General features: G+C 32.6%; 2 protein-coding genes across 3 annotated transcripts; both read right to left on the reverse strand.

Moving 5' to 3' along the window:
* Window positions 1-8,312: 8,312 nt before the first annotated feature.
* LOC132060365 (inositol monophosphatase 1) lies at window positions 8,313-13,173 on the reverse strand. Of its 2 annotated transcripts, XM_059453387.1 has the most exons (12): window positions 12,938-13,169; window positions 12,761-12,816; window positions 12,617-12,667; window positions 11,481-11,561; window positions 11,267-11,370; window positions 11,082-11,166; window positions 10,907-10,961; window positions 10,767-10,810; window positions 9,874-9,947; window positions 9,707-9,802; window positions 9,411-9,467; window positions 8,313-8,751 (listed from the first exon to the last, which is right to left on the reverse strand). In XM_059453387.1, exons 1-12 carry the CDS (start codon window positions 12,948-12,950, stop codon window positions 8,655-8,657), a joined length of 813 nt encoding a protein of 270 aa, XP_059309370.1. In that variant the 5' UTR covers window positions 12,951-13,169; the 3' UTR covers window positions 8,313-8,654. The 2 variants fall into 2 exon arrangements, with proteins under 2 accessions (XP_059309370.1, XP_059309371.1); XM_059453388.1 differs by lacking the exon at window positions 9,411-9,467 and having other exon boundaries at window positions 12,938-13,173.
* Window positions 13,174-17,869: 4,696 nt separating this feature from the next.
* Window positions 17,870-18,457, reverse strand: LOC132061011 (cysteine proteinase inhibitor 1-like). Its single transcript, XM_059453894.1, has one exon. It carries the CDS (start codon window positions 18,386-18,388, stop codon window positions 17,984-17,986), a length of 405 nt encoding a protein of 134 aa, XP_059309877.1. The 5' UTR covers window positions 18,389-18,457; the 3' UTR covers window positions 17,870-17,983.
* Between the last annotated feature and the right edge of the window lie 2,116 nt (window positions 18,458-20,573).

The following is a 20,573-nucleotide window of genomic DNA, read 5'->3' on the forward strand; positions in this document are numbered from 1 at the left end:
TGCTACATTCGCTTAAGGGGTTTAAATAGGAGCAAGATGTTTAAGCTGCCTAAACGAAAAATTAAGTAGAGTTTTTAGGGTGATATGTATATGTATTCAGCCTAATGGATATGTCTCTATTTAACGGGGACGAGCTGAGTGCATGCGTGAAGGCATATAGTGGAGTATCTCCCAACACTTCAGAAATGCCATAGCCAGTTGTTAGAGTTGTGTACAATTAGCTTGGAGTAATTATGAGATCCACCAAAATCCAACTTTTTGGTGATTCTGCCAGATATCAACTGTTCACTTTCTTGTTAGGTGATGTCTGATGTTTCACATCCTCTTTATACATTTTGATTTGCATACTTCAACTTGATCATTTACTCTTTAATTTGTGGATAAGTTTCAAGCAAAAATATAGTCACCACTTAATTGTAGAAAAAACCAATACTTCTTTTTGTCACAATTTAGACAACGTTGTTTAATTATGCGCGTAATTTAAGAAACAATAATTCTTCTCTTATCCCAGATGACTTGAACTTGTCTTGTCTCTCTTTTTTGACAACTAGGACTTCGCGTAGATGATGGTTTGAGATGCTTAGCTTTCGATCGAGAAAGACGGGAGTGAATGATACCAACCAATTCGACAGACATTCATCTATGAAAAAGATAAAGAAAGACGTGTTAAGCTTGTGTTTACCTTCTGTCTCCTGCCTTTATGCCAGTCAATTATATATACTTGGCACCGAATAGGAAGGCGTCACTTACTGTACTATACTATCGGCCATACAAATTGAAACTTGTGATCTCAATTGGGTGGTTGTAAGATAGCATATCCAATTCTCATTCATGTTTCATTTTCAATCATAGTATCCCTTTCTTGGATGGTGTTTCCTCGAAATTTCGTACTTTGGTATCTTAAAAGGGACAATAAAGAGAGAGAAGAAGATATTTTTATTTTATTTTTTTGGTCGAAACAAATGCCATTTAAATATATTCATATTCAACAATATTAATATATATCAGTCGGATAAGGAGACAACACTATTTGAAGGGTGTAAATTAACAAGGAATGAAAGTGCCAGTTCATGCTTATACGAGGGGTGAATGTATGTGCAACAGTGCAAGAAGATGGATGCAAACGCACGTAACTTCCTTCAACTGAGTTATAAATGTACTAAGTTAATTCCCAACATTTAAATTAACTAGTTATTGGGAACGTGCGTTGCACGTTTATTGCAATACAATAGATTTAACGATACATATTTTAATACCTTCTTTGAACTATAAAACAGAAATCTAAACATACAAAAAAGTAATAACAAGTAATATCAAATAAGAAACTTATAAAGTTGATGTTACTTTAGTGACGTAGTGTTTTAATTTAAAGACAAATACATGCTCGAACATCTATGATTAACCTGTATATAATAAAAGTATTTACTTCATAAAGATTAGTAACAATTATGTATGAAAATAAAAAATCAAATTATACCTACTTTCAATCACATCGTGTCCAACCCAACGTTCAAGTAATTAATAAGTCATGTTACGTATCCATTTCATGAATTCCCTCAATAATTGTTTTCATCGCATATCAAAAGAATAACGAACTTACAACGGGTCATCAACTACTAAGACACGTTGTATCTCTTCACCTTCGCTTTTCTTTGTCCTTCTTTTTTCCCTTTTGTGGTGGTGATTTGAATTTATTGTTTTGCAAGATTGTCCACTAATTGCCATAGATGCAGTGGGAAAGCTAGAGGTCTTTATTCTTGTTCTTCTGCGAAAGACTTCTGTTTATTAGAGAATCCAATTATTTGTGCCATCTCAATTTCTATAAAATGATTTTTGTTTACAAATCAAACGGCAATTTGATTAAGAACATATCAACTTACATAAAAATACCTCATAGCATGTTAGAGATAATAATTTTACGAACTGAAAACTGATACCACACAGAAAAGATTATTCTGAGTCTTCACTTACTGCATCATCAACTACGAAACATTAGTATCACTGCTCAAACCTGCAAAAATAATCCCAAGTTCAACAAAAATCGTGGTTGAATAATTCAAATGAAAAATGAATAAATTATTGAGCATAATAAAGTCATAAATAAAATGGATGGAGACATACATGAGAAAGGAGAATATATAACATTAGAAAATGGAGTTCTGCACTACGTTGGCAAAGGGAAAAAAAGTTACAGATCTTTTTTTTTCCCGTAAAAAAAGGTTACAGATCAAGTGGCCAAGAAAGAAGGTGACTTTTAGACTTCTCTAACCTAACACATAAATATGAGTTTTTACAGTTAGTGTAGTTTAAAGAGCATAATAAAAGTAGGTAACTTAAAATGCTGAAAACATTATTGCTCTAATTTAACTTTTATTTATTTATTATAATGCAGGTTTACTTTTTTATCCAAAAGAACTATTTATAAGAGTAGTGTTTGATTAAATAGCAAAAAGGATATAAAAGTCCATCAACTTTTGATGGGCATTTTAACAATTCAACTTTTAAACTTAGAGGCTTCCCACTTTTAATATAAAACAAAATAATAATAATAATAATATACAATGATTGTTGAGCAGAACTTAGAGGTTGAGATAAAATAATTCATTATCAATTTAATTTGGAAACTGATGCCCATATCTTAATGGATTATTTAAATCAATGTTGCACATGAATAATTCATTAAGACAAAGGAAACGAAAGTTATTGAGTGCGGGAAGTGAAAAGCCCTTAGGAAATTAGTATATCATTATGTATAAATCATCAGAAAACTTCTTTGTGATCTTTGTTTTTCTATTAACATTTACAAGAACCAAATAGCATTCAATAGATTAACCAAGCACACCAGTTACACTTTAAAAGCTTAATAATGAGTAATTGAAAATAAATGTGTTAACACTTTAAATGGAACGTCGGATGCTTATGGAGAAATGAAATGACGGAGAATAATTAGCAGAAGATGTATAAATAATAGGAAGTCATTTAATGTTATGTTTTTAGATAAAGGGTAATTTTTACATTTAGATAAGGGATAATTTGGTCATTTGACTTTTCAAGGGTATTATCGTAATCAACTTTTGACTATGGGGCTTCCCACTTTTAGTATTATATGATGATGATTATACTGATTTTTAAAATTCGCTCATTACTAACTTAGAAAGATATATATCTAAATTAGTTCCCATCATTCATACATACAAAAAATCTCTAGGTACGTAGTCATAATTTGCTCATTACGTACTAACTTAAAATTCGGTGTCTCTCTCTCGGTCTAAATAGAGACGGATCTATGGTGTGTTTGATGCAGGTTCAATTAAATTCAATGTTTTCTACTCAGAATTATATATACATAACCTAAAAAAATCTAAATACATACATATAATAAGATTACATCAAGTCGAGTTGGGCTTGACCTAGAACACAATATATCATATCCTGTTAAAAGTATCTTTAGGTTGTTTTAGTCCAACATTTATCATTCCTTCTTAATTTGATTTGGTGTTGACTTCTTGTTATTGAGTGAGCTCAGACCATAGGCGGATGCAGTCCTCCAATAATCTAGTATTTTTGATGCGTGTGTGAATTTATAAAAATTCAATAAATACTAGACATGAATCTCATAATTTTAAAAGTAAAATATGAGTTTATTAAAAAATTTAAAAATCGAACGCATCAAATTTAAATTCTGAATTTGTCTAGTCCGTGCATGCATGAAGGCAAATAATATCTCCTCACACTCAGAAATGCCACATCTAGTTGGTAGAGGTGTGTATAAGTTGATGATGGGATCCACCAAATTAAATCCAAGTTTTGGTACTTCTGCCAGATATCAACTGTTTCTTGTTAGGTGATGTCTGATGTTTCACATCCGCTTTATACATTTTGATTTGCAGACTTCAACCTGATCATCTACTTTTTGTGGATAAGTTTCAAGCAAAATTAAAATACCACTTGATTTTCACAAAAAAATAATATACTTATATTTTTCATTTTAATATACGTGACGGTTTCAATTTAAAAAGGAAATAATTAAGAATTTTTGACACATCTGATCAAAAACAAGTCATAGGTATTTGTGTAACTATAATCATCTATTAAGGGATCCACTGAAGTTATTTCCTTTAGACAGAATGACGCAAAAGTTCAGAAATATATTAGTGATTGGGTCATCCTTTGGCAAAGAAAGAAAGGCAGGTTCAGCCGAATGATTAAAAAAAAAAAGATTTTCTTTTTTTAATATTAAATTTAAAATTAAATTATTTCTAAATAAGAAAATACGATATTTGCTATGAGATAAACTAAAAAGGAAAGTATCACACATAAATTAAAACAAAGGAGTAAATTTCTTTCTTGTTGTTACTTTTGGCTTATTTAGACTTGAGAATCAAATTAAATAATAAAACATTATTATTTGTTTCTAACTTTATCAAAAACGTCACTGTAAATGATGATCCAATCAAATTCAAATTATTCAACTGCTCGTATTGTCCATAAGCACTTAAAATCATTGGAGCATAAAATACATAAATGGGGCCAAAGAATTTATATATATCACTAGCATAATTAGATCCCTATTAATTAAACATTTTAGCGGCTTCTGCCGAATTCTTTTGGCGTATAATGAAAGAAAAAAACAATTGAAAGAAAAAAACAACTGATCGATTAATTTTTTAATCATATGAAATTAGAACCACTGCATAATGCCAATATTTAGAAACAATTAATGGCCCTAAGATTTCTAGTGATTTGTTCTAATAAATGCAACATGGCTGAGTTGTTTGCGAACCCAATCACGATTTTCTATTGCTAATTAAAAAGATTATGTTTGTCCTTTTTTAGTACACTGTTACATGAAAATTATCAAAAGTGTGTTAGGGTACCAACAATATTTTGTGAAACGTACCTGTAAATTGTAATCACATGATACTGACATGTCACACGCGTTAACTGTACTTGAAAGTTTTAATATTTGTGTATTGGCAATAATATAAGCATTAAGCACTGAGGATGGGAGTATTTAGAGATTAGTGCAAGAACTATGATAATTACATAAATTACTTTGTGCCCTGGGTTAAAGCGTGCATAATAACCATCGACCTGATCATTTTTTGAAGTGGTCTTGAGAAAAAAGATAATGATGTGAAAAATAATATTAAATTAAATTTTTCTTTTTGGTAGTAACATTTTTCTTTGAAGGTTTGTCAATATATGTGTTCCACTAACAATTTTTTAGGAATTATTATTATTGTGATTTGTATTATGTATAATATTAATCAGTGATGGAGTTTATATATATGGAGTAATATGATCTGGCAGAATTCAGATGCCCGAGCCATGGCAAAGCTCGTGGCGCAAGAGCTTTCTGAACCCCCTCCGCCGGATAGTTCAACTGTATATGCAAAGTTAAAATTATTTTTATGTATATATAATCGATGTTGAATTTTCTTGGCTTCTCCGTATGCTTGTTTCTTTATGTTTTGAATCCCCTTAGTGAAATCCTTGGTTTCGCTACTTTACCCAACTCAACTTGTTTGGAAGTAAAGCGTCATTGTAGTTGTTGTTATTGTTGTTGTTGTGTATCGAAAGCGAGCTAGTTTTACGACACAAAAACAATCAACTCTTGACACTTAATTAATCAGAAGGAGGGATAAGATGATAAATGCTTGTTAATCATGTCATTAGCCATGATAATGACTATAGTTTAGGAGAATTTGGTGAGGCGTGGTAAATTCTAATTAAGCTGACTTCTTGTATGGTTTATTGGTAAGTTAGTGGAAGTTAATTGATAATTGTAATTGCCATCCAACAAGTAGGATACGGGTATTATTAACTCAGAATAAGAATAATCAAGGCCAGTACATAAATACGTTCCCGTAGTGAAAGTAACTAATTAGTTAGTACTTAAAATCGACATGAAATAAGAAGTGTTTAGTACAAAGTAACTAATCACTTTTTATTCACATAGTAACCTAAGGAGTGTCACAAGGCTAAAGATCAATCTCCTCACCGCTTAACTCCGTGTCATTTTCATAGTTTTTGGAAAATAATTAAGGGAATGATAATGCTTTTGATAATGTTTTTTCATACTTTTATGTTGCCAACATGATAGGGGGTTTAAATAATTATTTTACTAAGTTCCCCTGTAAAAGATTACGTCAATCCTGAATTGTGTTTTATTAATATGGCCTATATACTATTTTTTCCAAATAAGATACTCATCTCTGATTTGATCTTTCTTTATTTCTTTAAATGAGAACACCATTTATGAAAGATCTTGCATCAAACAGAGTCGTATTTAAATTGACCCACTAATGAATATATTGCTAAACCAATTCATTTATTTGACAAGAATGAATCATACATTTATGAGCTAAATTTGACATAAAACATCATCAAATTGCCAGTTGCCATCTTTCTTTATTTTGCTTTTATTAATGTGTGTATATAATTGCCAATAATATTACTCCATATCCATATTGATATATAGATGTATGAAAGACGATGACAATGGGATCCACCAAAATAAAAATTATGCTGCTTCTGCCAGATATATCAACTGTTCATTTTGTTGGTGATATTTCATTCTCCAAACACATTATGGTTCAATTAGATTTTAACCTTTCATCTACCTACCAGGATCCTACTCGATTCACAAATATCACAAGGAGAAAGTAACAACCCAATAGGAAACCTATGGCTCCAACTTTAATACAAATTTTTCACAAAGTTCCGTTGGATGCAGCTTGTTCACAAGTTAAGATGGGCTAGCATAACTTGTACAAATTGTTCACAAGTTTCAATCTACCTATCTTGTTAAGTTAATCACAAGTCTTGATGAATTGGGAAAACTTGCATGTCTACTTCAATTGTTCACAAACTTTAATGGACCAGCAAGACTTGATATTTTCTATATTTAATCTATCTTGTTAAATTGTTCGCAAATTCGGACTAATCTACAAAACTTTCCTGGATAATGCTTAACCGACTGTCGTAATATCCAAGTTATAACTATCCAAATTCCAATGGACTAAAACATTTTATCATTTTGTGTATGGCTACTGCGTGCACGTATTGAATTAGTTGATGTAGTTATAAGATTTAGATAACACTTGGGATATTTTAAGGAGGTCGACAATTTGAGATCCCTTGTACTGTCTCTTCTCTTCCACAGTGAAAAAATCTCTGTATTTTTGTTCCAAGAATATTTACTTGGCCGAATTTCGTTAAATTCTTGTGTTATTTCGTTTCTTCTATTTGCTTCTCATGTAATTGTATGCTAATTAATCATCGATATTCCGCAACAATATAACTTATAAATAACGAACTTTATCATTTTTCACAAACCTTAACTAAACTAGGATATCATCAATGGACTATGAGATATTTGGGGATCACTAGTGGGCTAAGGTAACACATAAATTGCTTTCTTGAATTTCTAAAGCTGGCATTTGAGTTGACAAGACCTCACTTTTTTGTCCGTTAGAGATGGGACGTTCAAGAATCGAATTTGGGTCCAATTCAATCTTCCATGACAAATATATTGATTTCCGTCATTTCATTAAAGATCAGGTTTTTGACATCATCTTTATACTTATTCAATAGAGGTAAATATACTATATTATATACAACATCTTCCGGTGTAAAATGAAGAATTTACCTAAATAGTTGCTCACCCAATTGCTTGAACTAAAAATAGTCTGCGGATGTGTGTGTGTGTGATCATGTATAATAAGTGTATAATCGTGCATGATCAGTGTGTAATCTATGTATACTAACTGGGAAAAGTAAACAGTGACTCCGACCGGCTATTTTTTGTAAAGATACCGTGTAAAATGAGGGGCTCGACCAGAAAAAAATAGTTCCAACCATTAGTTGGAGTGAAGGCACAAGAAGTGTATTATTTATGAGTGAGAAATCCCAAGGGCTAGAGCCGCACAGTTTGAAACTCGTGAGCCTGCCCTTCTATCCTTTTCAACTTAAATAATAGGTTTTTGGTTTGCGGCAGAATTCAAACCCATGACGTGTGCCTAAACCACACATCACGCCCTGCACTCGTACCGATATAGACCAAAGCCTTGGGGGACTAAAACAACATTTCTTCTTAAGTTACTCTTTTTAGAGAATAAAGCTAACCACCTGACTAGAAATCAGCAGAATGGAAATTAACAAACTCGTCTATGAGCATGCAAACTAAGTATTATTATGAGCATAATTGTTCCAAGAAAAACCATAGCTTCTGCAAACAGTAAGGTTAAGTAAATGAATGAGTTCCAAATACTGTCAAGAATTTTAGGTTCTTCACAGTTTACACAGGCTTCTGGATCAGCAATTCAGCATAGACAAAATTATTCTCCACTATGGGGATTCTTATTTTTTCAGTTAAGTCTCTGTCCATTGCAGTGTTTTCTGATAAAATTGAGGAAAATCAATAGCAATACCCGGTCTAATGTCTCCCAACAAATAAATTATAACGGTAACTTGCAAGCTTAAGATCAGAAACTAGTAATGATGGAGAAGAAGTGAATTTTCTTGGCAATATGCTCACAAGGCACATCCTTAAGATGGTGTGAAGACCAGAAGAATAGCTTTATCAGGTTTAATAATGAAAGAACTCAACTGGTTCGGAAGTGGCTTCTTTCCATTTCCCATGACAATGATCATACTGATTGCTGCAAGGCCTCGATAAATGCATCCTTGAGATGAGGGTTCGTTGCAGCTACCCGTTGGGCTGTAATGTCAAATTCTGAACCGGATCTGATGCAAAAAAACTACTACACATCAGATGCTTTCTTTTTGGTTAGACATAAATACTTGAAAACTATTCCCGTTTAGCTTTTTGTGTCTTTCTCAATATGGAAAACAGATATCGGATTTTGCTGATTGTTCCTTCACTAAAAACACTTCCTTAAATGATTGGTCTTACAGTAACTTTCCAGGAGTGTAGTTAATTATTTAACTCAAGAAATCATCATTTTTCACAGCAAGAAGAGACAGAAAATCCATGCTTTCTTCTGTTTTCTTCTCATAGATAATAAGCAACAGAGAGAAACTAAAAGTTTAAGAGTGCGAGAATAATGTCTCTAATCCTTGTAGATTTTACTACATGACAGTGTCTTAAGTAATTCATAATCCACTGATTTAGAACCTATGTTACTCGGACTCTTCAAAAATGCCGACAGGTATGTGTCGGATCCTCCAAAGTTAATGCATTTTTGGACGATCCGAAACGGGTACGACCCACGATTGCTTGTAATTAAGAAATATCCTAATCTAAGTAGATTAATCATTCTAATAAAAGAATTCCAATCAACGGTCCCCAAATTATTAACCAATTGCTGACTTATGTTAAGACTTTATATTGTTCCTTTTCATTATAAGAAAAGAGTTCATGAGGAATAAAGTGTGTTACTCACGGATCAAATAGGACGCCTCCAGCTTCCTTCAGTATTACAGCGCCACCAGCCACATCCCTGTAAGTAGAAGCATTCCATCGGCAACCAGTGACATAGTCAGGATTTTTACTAAGGGCATTCAAAATATAAAGAAGTAAACAAACGAAAAAGCCAAAAGGATTCAACAGCTACTACATATACATAAAGAATAATTTTGTACTTAGTGTAAGTTTTCGTATGAACCCCACCCCAACCCAACCAAAAACCCCCATGTCAGCAACATATTGTATGCAATCAGACTGATGAAATTCCCTTACCAAGGGCCTCCAAATCCAGTTAAATAGAAGAGTTCAAGCCTTCCACATGCCACCCAACAGAGATCGAGTGCACACGAACCGCACATTCGGAGTGATCTAACCTGAAATATAACACTCAAGTTAATTTTATTGTGTCCAAACACATTTTTTCACCAAACTTTGGACACCTAACCTTGAAAAGCAGGTTATTGATTCTCCTCGTTGTAGCTTCTATAGTTAAGTTATCCCGCGTAGGTATAACCTGCTCGAGTAAAACAAAATCTGAGTAGATTTTAAGTATATCAAGAGGTAAACAACAAATGTGAATTAGCATATTTATACATGTAATTTCAGATAGTCTGCTACAGCATGCACATCACCAAAATATGATCCTATTTATCTGTAAAAACTACAACCATATGAATCTAGCAATGACAAGAGACTTTTTAAGCAGTCTTTACTATTCCAAATATAAGAGAAGCAGGCTTTATAAATTTAGTTGATTGGCCAGGTAGTTACATCTTTGTAGAAGTCAGAACCAATAAACTAAATTTGCCCGAAATGATTTGAGGTTATTCTGAAATAATGACCAGGATGCACGTTACTGAAAATTTTGAAAAGTGCCTTCACTTTAACTACAATGAGAATCAGGTGGAGGCGGATGTAGTCTTTTGACTAAGTGTTCATCTGAACCGGGTAGTCTACTATGGATGTATATGTAACCATATACTAAAACCTTTACAAATATTAGATCTGAACCCATTATTTTACCAGTCCAACGAGTTCAGTGCTAAGGATCTCAAAGGGTGAACCGATTAAGATTAAATCCTAGATCTGCATTTGGAATCAGGATTATTAATCGACCAATTATATGCCACTTCTGAGTGTATGGAAACCTAGCCGGAAGTACTTGGAGTTGGAGAGTAGTCTTGAAAACAATTACCGAAATTTTGTGTTCATATCAACCATAATTACAGCAGAATAGTCAAATTGCAGAAGTAGGTTGTATTTCATCGCCATTCATGACCTAAAGGATTCGTGCGGATATCCTATTATAATAACAACAGACACGGTCGATTACCTCAGTGCCAAGGAGGGACTTCACGAGTTCGGATTGTGAAGATACTGTACACATTAAAACGTCGCAAAAGACTAGTTAGAGATCAATAGAGTGTAAATACAAATGCAGTAAAGGTACACCAGGTTCGATATGCAACATACCTTTGATAGGCTTCCCGTTGAGAAACGCACCTTTCCCGTCAATTCCAGTGAAAAGCTACACATCAAAAGCCAATCTTGTTTATGACATTCAATTAGCCATTTAAAGCAACACCTGCCCACAAAGGGAAAAAATATCCTAGCTGATTCAATCCATAGAATCAGCTAAATATCTCACCTCATCGATAATTGGGTCATAAACAACACCAATCGTTGGAATCTTCTCGATTGTGAGACCAATTGAGACACAGACAGAAGGAAACCTATAACAATCAGTTTGTGCCAACAAATGCATTGAGTGGATAGGCGAACAATATAAAATAGCTTGTCACAGGATATATGGACCGAGAAATTTATGATTACCCGTGCACAAAATTAGTTGTTCCATCAACCGGATCAACTATCCAAGTCGGTTCGTCAGTTAGCTCAAAATCGCCAGTAGCAGCAGAAGTCTCTTCACCTATGAACTAAGTTTTAAGGATATTGCAGCACAGAATGAGAAACAGAATAACTGAATTTTCCAAATAGTACAGTTAACCAAGTGATTTAATCTAGAACGCTATTCGTGGAAGTTAACCTTGTGAGTTGGAAAATGTTGCTTGAGATGATTGAATATGAGATCTTCACATGCCTTGTCAGTCTCCGTGACCAAATCCACCTGTATTCAGTAAACGGGTAAATCAAAGCCTATAACTCAATCCTCCTACTATGATGTCTTGTACACTTGACTTTTAAGTTGATGGATAATATTTTCTTTGATATTATCATTTTCCAATAACTTGAATTTTCCTTAGTGTTTTTGTCAAGAAAAATATTTTCAACCAAAAGGGAACAATGACTTTGCTCACTTATAAGCAACAAGACGGAGGTAGTGTAGAAGTTATGAGTTCATTCGAACCTAGTAGTAATAAGTACAAACAATAGATTTCGAACCTAGTACATTAAATAGAATTGGTATATTTTCGAAGTCGAACGCAGTACATAAATTAGACTGGTATAAAAAGTTCAACCAATACTTAGACATTGTTATCACTTTTAATACTCAAAGATATCACAAAAACACTTTCCTTATAGCCTATACAACCCAATATACAAATCATCATATATTAACAATTTACAAATTATTCCATGTTGAGCTATGTTGCTCTAAATCTTCAAAAACTGCTACCAGGTGCTTGTCGGATCCTCCAAAAGTAGTCATTTTTGGACGATCTGACACGGGTGTGACAGCATTTTTTGTGAGTCCGAGCAACTTATAGGCTGTTTTGTAATAGCTCAATAACACAAAAATTGACCTTCAAAGAAGCATAGGGAATAGCCTACCAACCAAGATTTTCCCTTCAGTTTACTGTTTACTAACTCCCTCCGTTCATTTTTACTTGTTCACTATACTAAAAATAATTTTTCACTTGTACTCGCCCACTTTAGCATATCCAGAAAAAGACAAACTCTTTTTTTTTGTTTTACCCTTAACATTAGACTATACATCATTTAAATATGAGCATTATGGTAAAACATATACTTCATTTATTAACTTCTTAAGGGGTGTGTAAAGTCAGTAGTGGACAAGTAAAAGTGAACTGAGGAGCAAAAAACTATAAATTGGTCAAAATCACTTATTTATAAAAAGAAACAATAATAATAAGAACAAAACTGCTGAACCATAGAAGCATATATACAACATAAATGCTCAAAAAGAGATTAAAAAGTTACCTCTCCTTTGTGCACCACATGCTTAGTCTCATAAAATCCTTTGCGGATTATCTGCAAAACACATAAAATTTGAGACAAAGAAATCAAGAATCAAGAAAAAAATAAAAACAAAAGAACATTTGGCGTTGATTTAATTTAATTAACCTCTCCAGCTCTTTTAGCTGCATCAATAGCAACAGCCAAGAATTCTTCTAGTGAACCTGAAATTTCATTGAAAAAAATAACATTTAAAAGAAACATATATGCACATACTCAGGACTATATATATCATATATGCTAAAATTAATATGTTTTTTGAAGAATAGAGCAATGGGAACGAACCATGTTGAGCCATCTGCAGTATTTTTTTTGTAACGCTTTTTCTCTAGTTTTCTCCGATTTAGTATTTGTTTGTTTATGTGAATAGGCTAAGTGATACAATCAGAATAATACTGTACTTGAATAGCGAATACTTACTAATTAGGGACTAATCTCGCAAGATAGCATAGTATAAAGGGGGGAATAGGTAAATTGGAAAAGTATGAGAGGAATATTAGAAGGTGGAAGCATCTTTAGCAGTACAATCAGATGTCAGTTGGGCGGAAGGATTAAAATGAGCTGAGTTAATAAAGAAACTTTTATTTAAATAAATATAATTCGGGACGAAATTATCCGTTTAGCAAAATATTCTGCTTTTCAAAAAGTAACAATAGGTTTTCATATATATATATATAGATACACATGCAAAAAACATTTTTGTTGCTGTCCATGGAACTTTTAATGGAATTTACAACTTTGAGTATGTTTGGTGAGAAAGAGAGAGCTAGAAGCATACAATCAAAAAAACTTCTTTGACGGATTGGGTAGATCAAGAAAATTGCGGTAGAAGCTGCAACAGGAGCTGAATATGCAACAGCAATTCAAGGTCGCATACCCAGATGGAAATTAAGCTCCCACTCACGACCTATGTAACAAGCTAGGCCAAGTAAGAAGTGTAAAACAATTAGTTCATAAGGACCACTATTGTATAACCATTCATTAATGGATGCCGCTTTCCAGATTGGATAAAAATGTAAACCTATAGCTATAGAATTAGTAGGAATAATGGCACCCTCCTCCCACTGCTTGGGAGCTTACGGTTTCATGTTCTATTTCACTCCCCGATGGGGGTTCTTTTCACCCTTCCCTCACGGTACTACTTTGCTATCGGTCACCCAGGAGTATTTAGCCTTGCAAGGTGGTCCTTGCTGATTCACACGGGATTCCACGTGCCCCATGCTACTCGGGTCGAGCGTAAGCTAGTGATGCTTTCGACTCGGACTTTCGCCATCTAATGCAAGATTCGTGTCGCTTCGCCTAGCGCACGACGCTTGTATAGCTCTCCCACAACCCCGTTTTCCACGCTTAGGTCGCTCCCATTTCGCGACAGAATCGTACAAGCGTATATGCCGCAAACCAAACCATATCTAAACCGCAAAAACTCATTCTGTTTTTGGGTTCCCTTAGTTGCTGTAGGGAAAAGGGTTCGACGGGATAGGAGCATCAATAGCTCCAATACAAACTCTCATTCCAAAATAAATAATATTGTTTCCGTAAAGTAGAGACCCTGATACAAGTTCACGAATACCATTAATGTTTACTGGAGGAGCAACAATGAAGGCAATAATACTCCTATTATTTTGCTATAATTGGTAAAATGCTTTTATATTTAATTAAATATAAGTACCCAAAATAGTTGTGATTAGGACTTAAAAATAGTGTATCCATGTAAAACTCGCGTTAATTATATTAGTGGGTTCATAACTAGCTCAAATGCCACTTGAGTTGAGATGAGTTGGGTCGAAATGAGTTAAATAATGGATCAACCTAATTAGACAAATTATTACTTAATTTCCTTTTATATATATATATATATATATATATATATATATATATATATATATAATTTGTATAATTATATAATAAAATCTATTTTCCTTTATCGTAAGAAATTTAAAATACTTTGATAAGTTTTTTCATGAATTAATTTAAATTACATATCAACCAATTTTAGATGGACTGACTTAATAACCCGCCCACATGTGGACAAGCTAAGTTAAGCGGAGCTAAAAATTCTATATTTTCTTTAAACTCATTGTATAAAGGGGAAATTTCATAAATATACGATTGGGTCACTTATATTTAAAAAATAGCCCAAAACTTACATTACAAAGCTCTAACCCAAAACTCCCCTCTTCTCCCCTCTCTCTCCACTGACTCCTTCTTTTTCATTTTTTTTTGGTTGGAGTTCGCCACTGCCTCGTTTTTTTTTTTTTGGTTATTATTTTAATTTTTTTAATAGAGTATTATAATTCATATACCCATATACATCATATACAATATTATACAACATTATAATCCATATACTCATATACAATATTATGCATTCATATACAATATTATACAAAAATTATAATCCATATACCCATATACATTCATATACACCTATATACAAATATTATACACCCATATACAATATTACAACCCTTATATCCATATACACCCCTATACACCCGTATGCAATATTATACACCCATATACATTCATATACAATATATACACCCATATAAAATATTATAACTCATATATCCATATACATCCGTATACACTCATATACAATATTATATAATATAATACACCCATACCCATATATCCATATACACCCATATACAATATTATACACCCATATACACTCATATACACCCATATATAGTCATAGCCGGAGTTCCGTTCTCCGGCGTATACACCCATATACACTAACATACAATATTATACACTCATATACACCCATATACGGTCGTATCAGGGAGTTCCGTTCTCCGGCGAACTCCAACACCACCACTAGAACCAACTGTTCAAACATCAAAGATCCGGCGTGACAAAGGGAGAGGGGAAATTAAAAAAATTAAAACAAAATTAAAAAAATAATAATTAAAGATTCGGTGTGACAGAGGGAGATGGGAAATTAAAAAAATTAAAAAATAAAATAAAAAACAAAAAAATAAAATAAAAATTATAAAAAAAAGAGGCAATGGCGAATTCCAAAAAAAATTAAAAATTAAAAAATTAAAAAAAAATTAAAAAGAAGGAGGCAGTGGAGAGAGAGGGGGAGGAAGAGGGGAATAGGTCATTTTTTGACAAGCAATTTTTGTTTAAAATTTCATGGTACGTGGGCAAGAAACTCAAATATGGGCTAAATTTGGTAGCATTGGTACCCCAATTGATACTGAGTATAATTATCTCTCGTATAAAACCCTGTTCCTACACTGGGTAAAAATATAGGAAAATTGAAAAAGTATGAGAGGAATATTAGAAAGGGGTTAAGGGGAGCATGGCACTAATGATAATGTAGTTGTAAATTAGGAATCAGAGGCCTAATTAAGTTAGCGTTCTCTCAAGATTTTCTTCCACAAGATTATTTATTATGATTAGTGTTCGATTTAATTTGTACGCATCTCAATTTATCTGCAGAGAGATATAAGTATTGTTTGTGCCCCAGTAACGTATTTGTTTGTGCATAAAATGACTGTACGTTTTGGATGGCCAACTATTATACATCAACACGGGCATAATGAGTTATCACAAAAAAAAAAAAAAAAAAAAAAAGAAGAGCTATCACAATTCTTGCATAATTTACTACTAAGAAAATAGGAATTAGTTAGCAACATACAAATTATGTAGCAGTACATTCCGTTATTTATCCCATTTAGCAATGAGTTAGAGATAAATTATTTAAACAATTATGTTAGCTAAGAGCTATTTTATATATAGCAATAGGCTATTAGTTACGGAGAATTCATCGCTAATTTCAAATTTTTTATAGCGTAAGGTGACACAATATTCAAGTCGCTTAAAAGATAAAGAATTTATTTTTGGACTCAACTTAATATTCGACACATTTCACCATATGGTACATATATTTTTATTTTTTTAAAAGTTGATCATAAAATGAGTTTTTTTTTTTTTGGTGTCACGTGAATTATGCAAGGTTAGTTGCTAAATTGGCATTCTACTTGGTGTTTTCAGAATGAGGTTTAGCATTATTTGGTCTTTTCTATTCCCATGATATATAAGGATAAATGAGTTATTTTTCCATTCAAACAGATAATTTTATAACTTTTGTGCGATAAGCTACTAGTTGGATAATCACGATCCATGAAATTAATCGTTTATATTGTTATTTCATATTTGTCCCTCAACGTTAGACCTCAACTTCAGGTTACTTTATTAATAAGACTTTGGCGCAGATTAATCTATATTTAATCCAAAATACACAAACCAACTCTAGGGCTTTGAGCCACAAATATGTCTTATAATCTTAAGATTCGATTTGTAACATCTTCGAATGAACATTCATTGAGACTTTCTGGAGAAATTAATACAAGAAGCTGTGGATACAGTTCTTGATAATGAAATTCGGGTACAACCTTTTTACAAAGTTGAAACTGAATTAAAAAAAAAAAAAAAAACTCTTCAAGAAGATTTGCTTTAAAAATTAAAGTAATTTTGTCATTAATTAAAGGATCCTAGGAGAGTATGAACACAACAATTCTCGTGAAGCTACAATGTCCTTTTCCCTCATATTCACACATGACAAGGCTACTTTTGCACTTCATGACAAATCTACCAAATTTTTCTTTGCTTTAACTATCTTGGTATTCAAAATTTATTATGCGACTAATTGATTCACATTGTATGGGGCTAATTCGCATTCACTTGATATTCACATTGCTTTAACCATCTTGATACCAAGTACTAGGAATTTTTCTATTTTCAAAAAATTCTCACTTCTTGAAAGTGAAAAAAGGCTTCAGTCCATCCTATCACATCTCTAGGTGACTACCATATTTTTTAAAAATAGAAGAGACTATCTCTAAAAAGAAGTTCAAGAAATTAAAACCAAGTTCATGTAAACCTTATAGGATTAGTAAGGCAATTATAAAATTCCTAAAAACCTTATAAGACAAATAATTTACTATTTTATTGAAATAAATTAAACTTGAATAATTGTTATTGGACTGAAATAAACTTGAATAATCACAAACTTCTATTGGTCGGAGATTGAGTTTTAACTAATAAAACAATTGATACGTCTACATCCACATACATACACACACTTCAAAAGGGAAATTAAAAGCAAAAAGCCAAAAGAAATGCTAACCTTATCAAGTGATCACAAAACAAATTATCATGCAATGTACATGTTCAGCAAATGATTAGTACGCATCCAAAACATACCATACCAATAGAAGATTCTTTTCATTACTTTCGTTAACTTCTATAAACTACATTAGATTTCTTTTGAATATTAGACGCTTCGTTCAGATCTGACGTCTTTATCAACGAAATTTAAGTAAAACTGCATTTCTGTTCTCCATTTTCTAGTTTACATTCTACAAAGGAAGTAAGGTTCCTAAATTTCTCCCATGGCTTGTCCCACACCTCAGCCAAATAGTTATGCAGCGAATCACCATCCTTGGCTGTGATGACCAATCGATAATTTGTTCCTGCAACAACTTGGCTTTCTCCTTTCAGTAGTTTCTGAAAGTCCAATTTTGTCTTCGCCTCTTTGTTGTGCTCATCCACTGCAAATTTTCCTATCTCCGTCACCTTAGGGTCCGTTATGTTGGTTATGGGCTTCCAACCACCCACCAAAGCCTCTTTCCTGCCGCCCTGTGCGGCGGAGACGTGAAGGAGAACGGTGGCAACCATCACTAAGAGAATCCCAAGGATGGGATTGAATTTGATAGACATTTTTTTCTTTCTTTGTGAGAAGAGAACTAATGGAAAATTTAATTAATTAAGTTGTATTGTGACAATTAAAAAAGCGGGTGGGCTTATTTATAGTGGAGAACCCACACTTGTCATGGGACTGGAATTTCCAAATTTATCCTTTCACCCTACTATTCCAAATTTTCAAACTCTATGAAATTTGAACACTTTTAAATTATATCATTAGTTCACCATAACTGATCTTTTTTCTTCATTTTGATTTAAACTTGAAAATCTGGTAAATACTTGGGTAAGTCATTAATTTTACTAAGATGTAGTAGTTGTTGCTGTGGTGGGAAAAAAAAAAAGTAGTAGTTGTTGTTGTGTCATATATATATATATATATAAATAGAATTAAAAAGACAATTTTTTTTTTGGTATCTGAAAATTAGTTAATATTTCTCTATTTCGTCTGAATTCTCATAAAAGAGCATAAAGAGGCAAAAGCATAATTTCCATGGATTAAATGAAATGAAAACAAGTTACTGCATCTTTTTTCTTTCTTTCTTTTCAAGAAAGGAAAATAAGTGATTTGAAGATATATATTTTTCTTATCTTATGGCAGAAACTAACTTGAATTCAAATGATTTGCAGTCAATGTGGGATAAGGACACATTGATTTAGAACTATCCATTAATGTTATATATGATGAGCATTTATAATACTGTTAATAATCAGTTATTACTATTTGCTATATTTGATATTAATTTGACCAAAAATTTCTACATTTAATACATTTGTCAATTGTCATAATCACATACTTTTTTTTTTTTAACACAATACCATCTCGCTTCACACCGTTTAATAGAGTAGTAAGTAATTTTGTGTTCTAACTAAGTGTCAATAAGCGAAATGTTTTTTCAGTTAAAAATAATTAATATCTAAAGATCCCACAAGGGAGTAGCCTTTATCAAGAAAAGTAAGCTTTATATATGGGGTAAGTCTACATTTGTAAAGACATGAGGGGTTGTTCAGATGGTACGCACCCTGCATCTCCAATCCGAAAGTTGTGAATTCGAGTTATGAAGGGAGCAAAAAGGAAAAGCTTCTGGGGGTAGATTAAAAAAGAGCCACTTTTATGGTTCATATCAGCTATGTAGACTTGAGTCCTTCATACATACCTTGATGGGGCATTTAGGATTTGAACTTATATCAACATTAGGTGTGAGTAATTTGGTTTTGAATTTAATTTTTGTACATATTTAGTGAATTTCTTAATACAAATACAAGTTATTGGGTTCGGCCAAACTCGTATGTCTGCTTCTAGCTTCACCCCTATGAGGATTCCTATAACACATTCTTATGACGCAGTTTATTGTTAAATCGTTATCTATAAGCTACAACATTATCATGGCGTGTTTAGTGTATAACTTATGAAAATTCATCCGAACTCAATAGTTTTCGCTCGAATCATGTATGTATGTTTAAAATTTTGACTAAATAAATACGAATATTGAATTTCGAACCCAATAAATTGAATGGATTTTGGTAAATCCAAACTCGAATCATGATGTCTAAATTTTAAACCCGCCTTTACACATCACATACAAACTTCAAAAGAAATGAAGCAAAAAAAAAATCAATTAAAAACTTTTAAGCTACTTACCAAATGACTAGTAAGATAATAACATAAATCAAATCACTCTTTAATCAACTAGATTTGAAATAGAAATACATTTTTTTGTTCTTTACAATATTTTAATTTGTTTTCTCAAAGGAAATGAGGTCGCTTTTTTCATCAAAAGCCAAGTCCACCACCTCTGTCGAGTAGTTATGTGGTGAACCGTAGTTCATGGCGGCGATGACCAATCGATAATATATACAATAAACTACGCCCCTAATGATTTGCTTCTCTCCTTTTACGAATTTTTGATACTCCAATTTGATTTTCGCGTCTTTGTTGTGCTCATTCACAACATATTTTCCTATCTCAACGACCACCACTAAGTCCCAAGGATGTGATTAAATTTCATAGGCATTTCTTTCTTTGTAAGAAGAGAATAAATGAAAGAATATTTGTGTCGTGACAGTTAAAAAGACTTATGAGTGGGCTTATTTATATAGTGAGAACCCACATTTGTCAAGTGACCTGAATTTTCGGATTTTCCCTTTCACCTATTATTCCAAATCTATGAAATTTGATTGTTTTAAATTATATCATTAGTTT

Source organism: Lycium ferocissimum, chromosome 6 (genome assembly GCF_029784015.1).
Source record: "Lycium ferocissimum isolate CSIRO_LF1 chromosome 6, AGI_CSIRO_Lferr_CH_V1, whole genome shotgun sequence".
NCBI lineage: Eukaryota > Viridiplantae > Streptophyta > Magnoliopsida > Solanales > Solanaceae > Lycium > Lycium ferocissimum.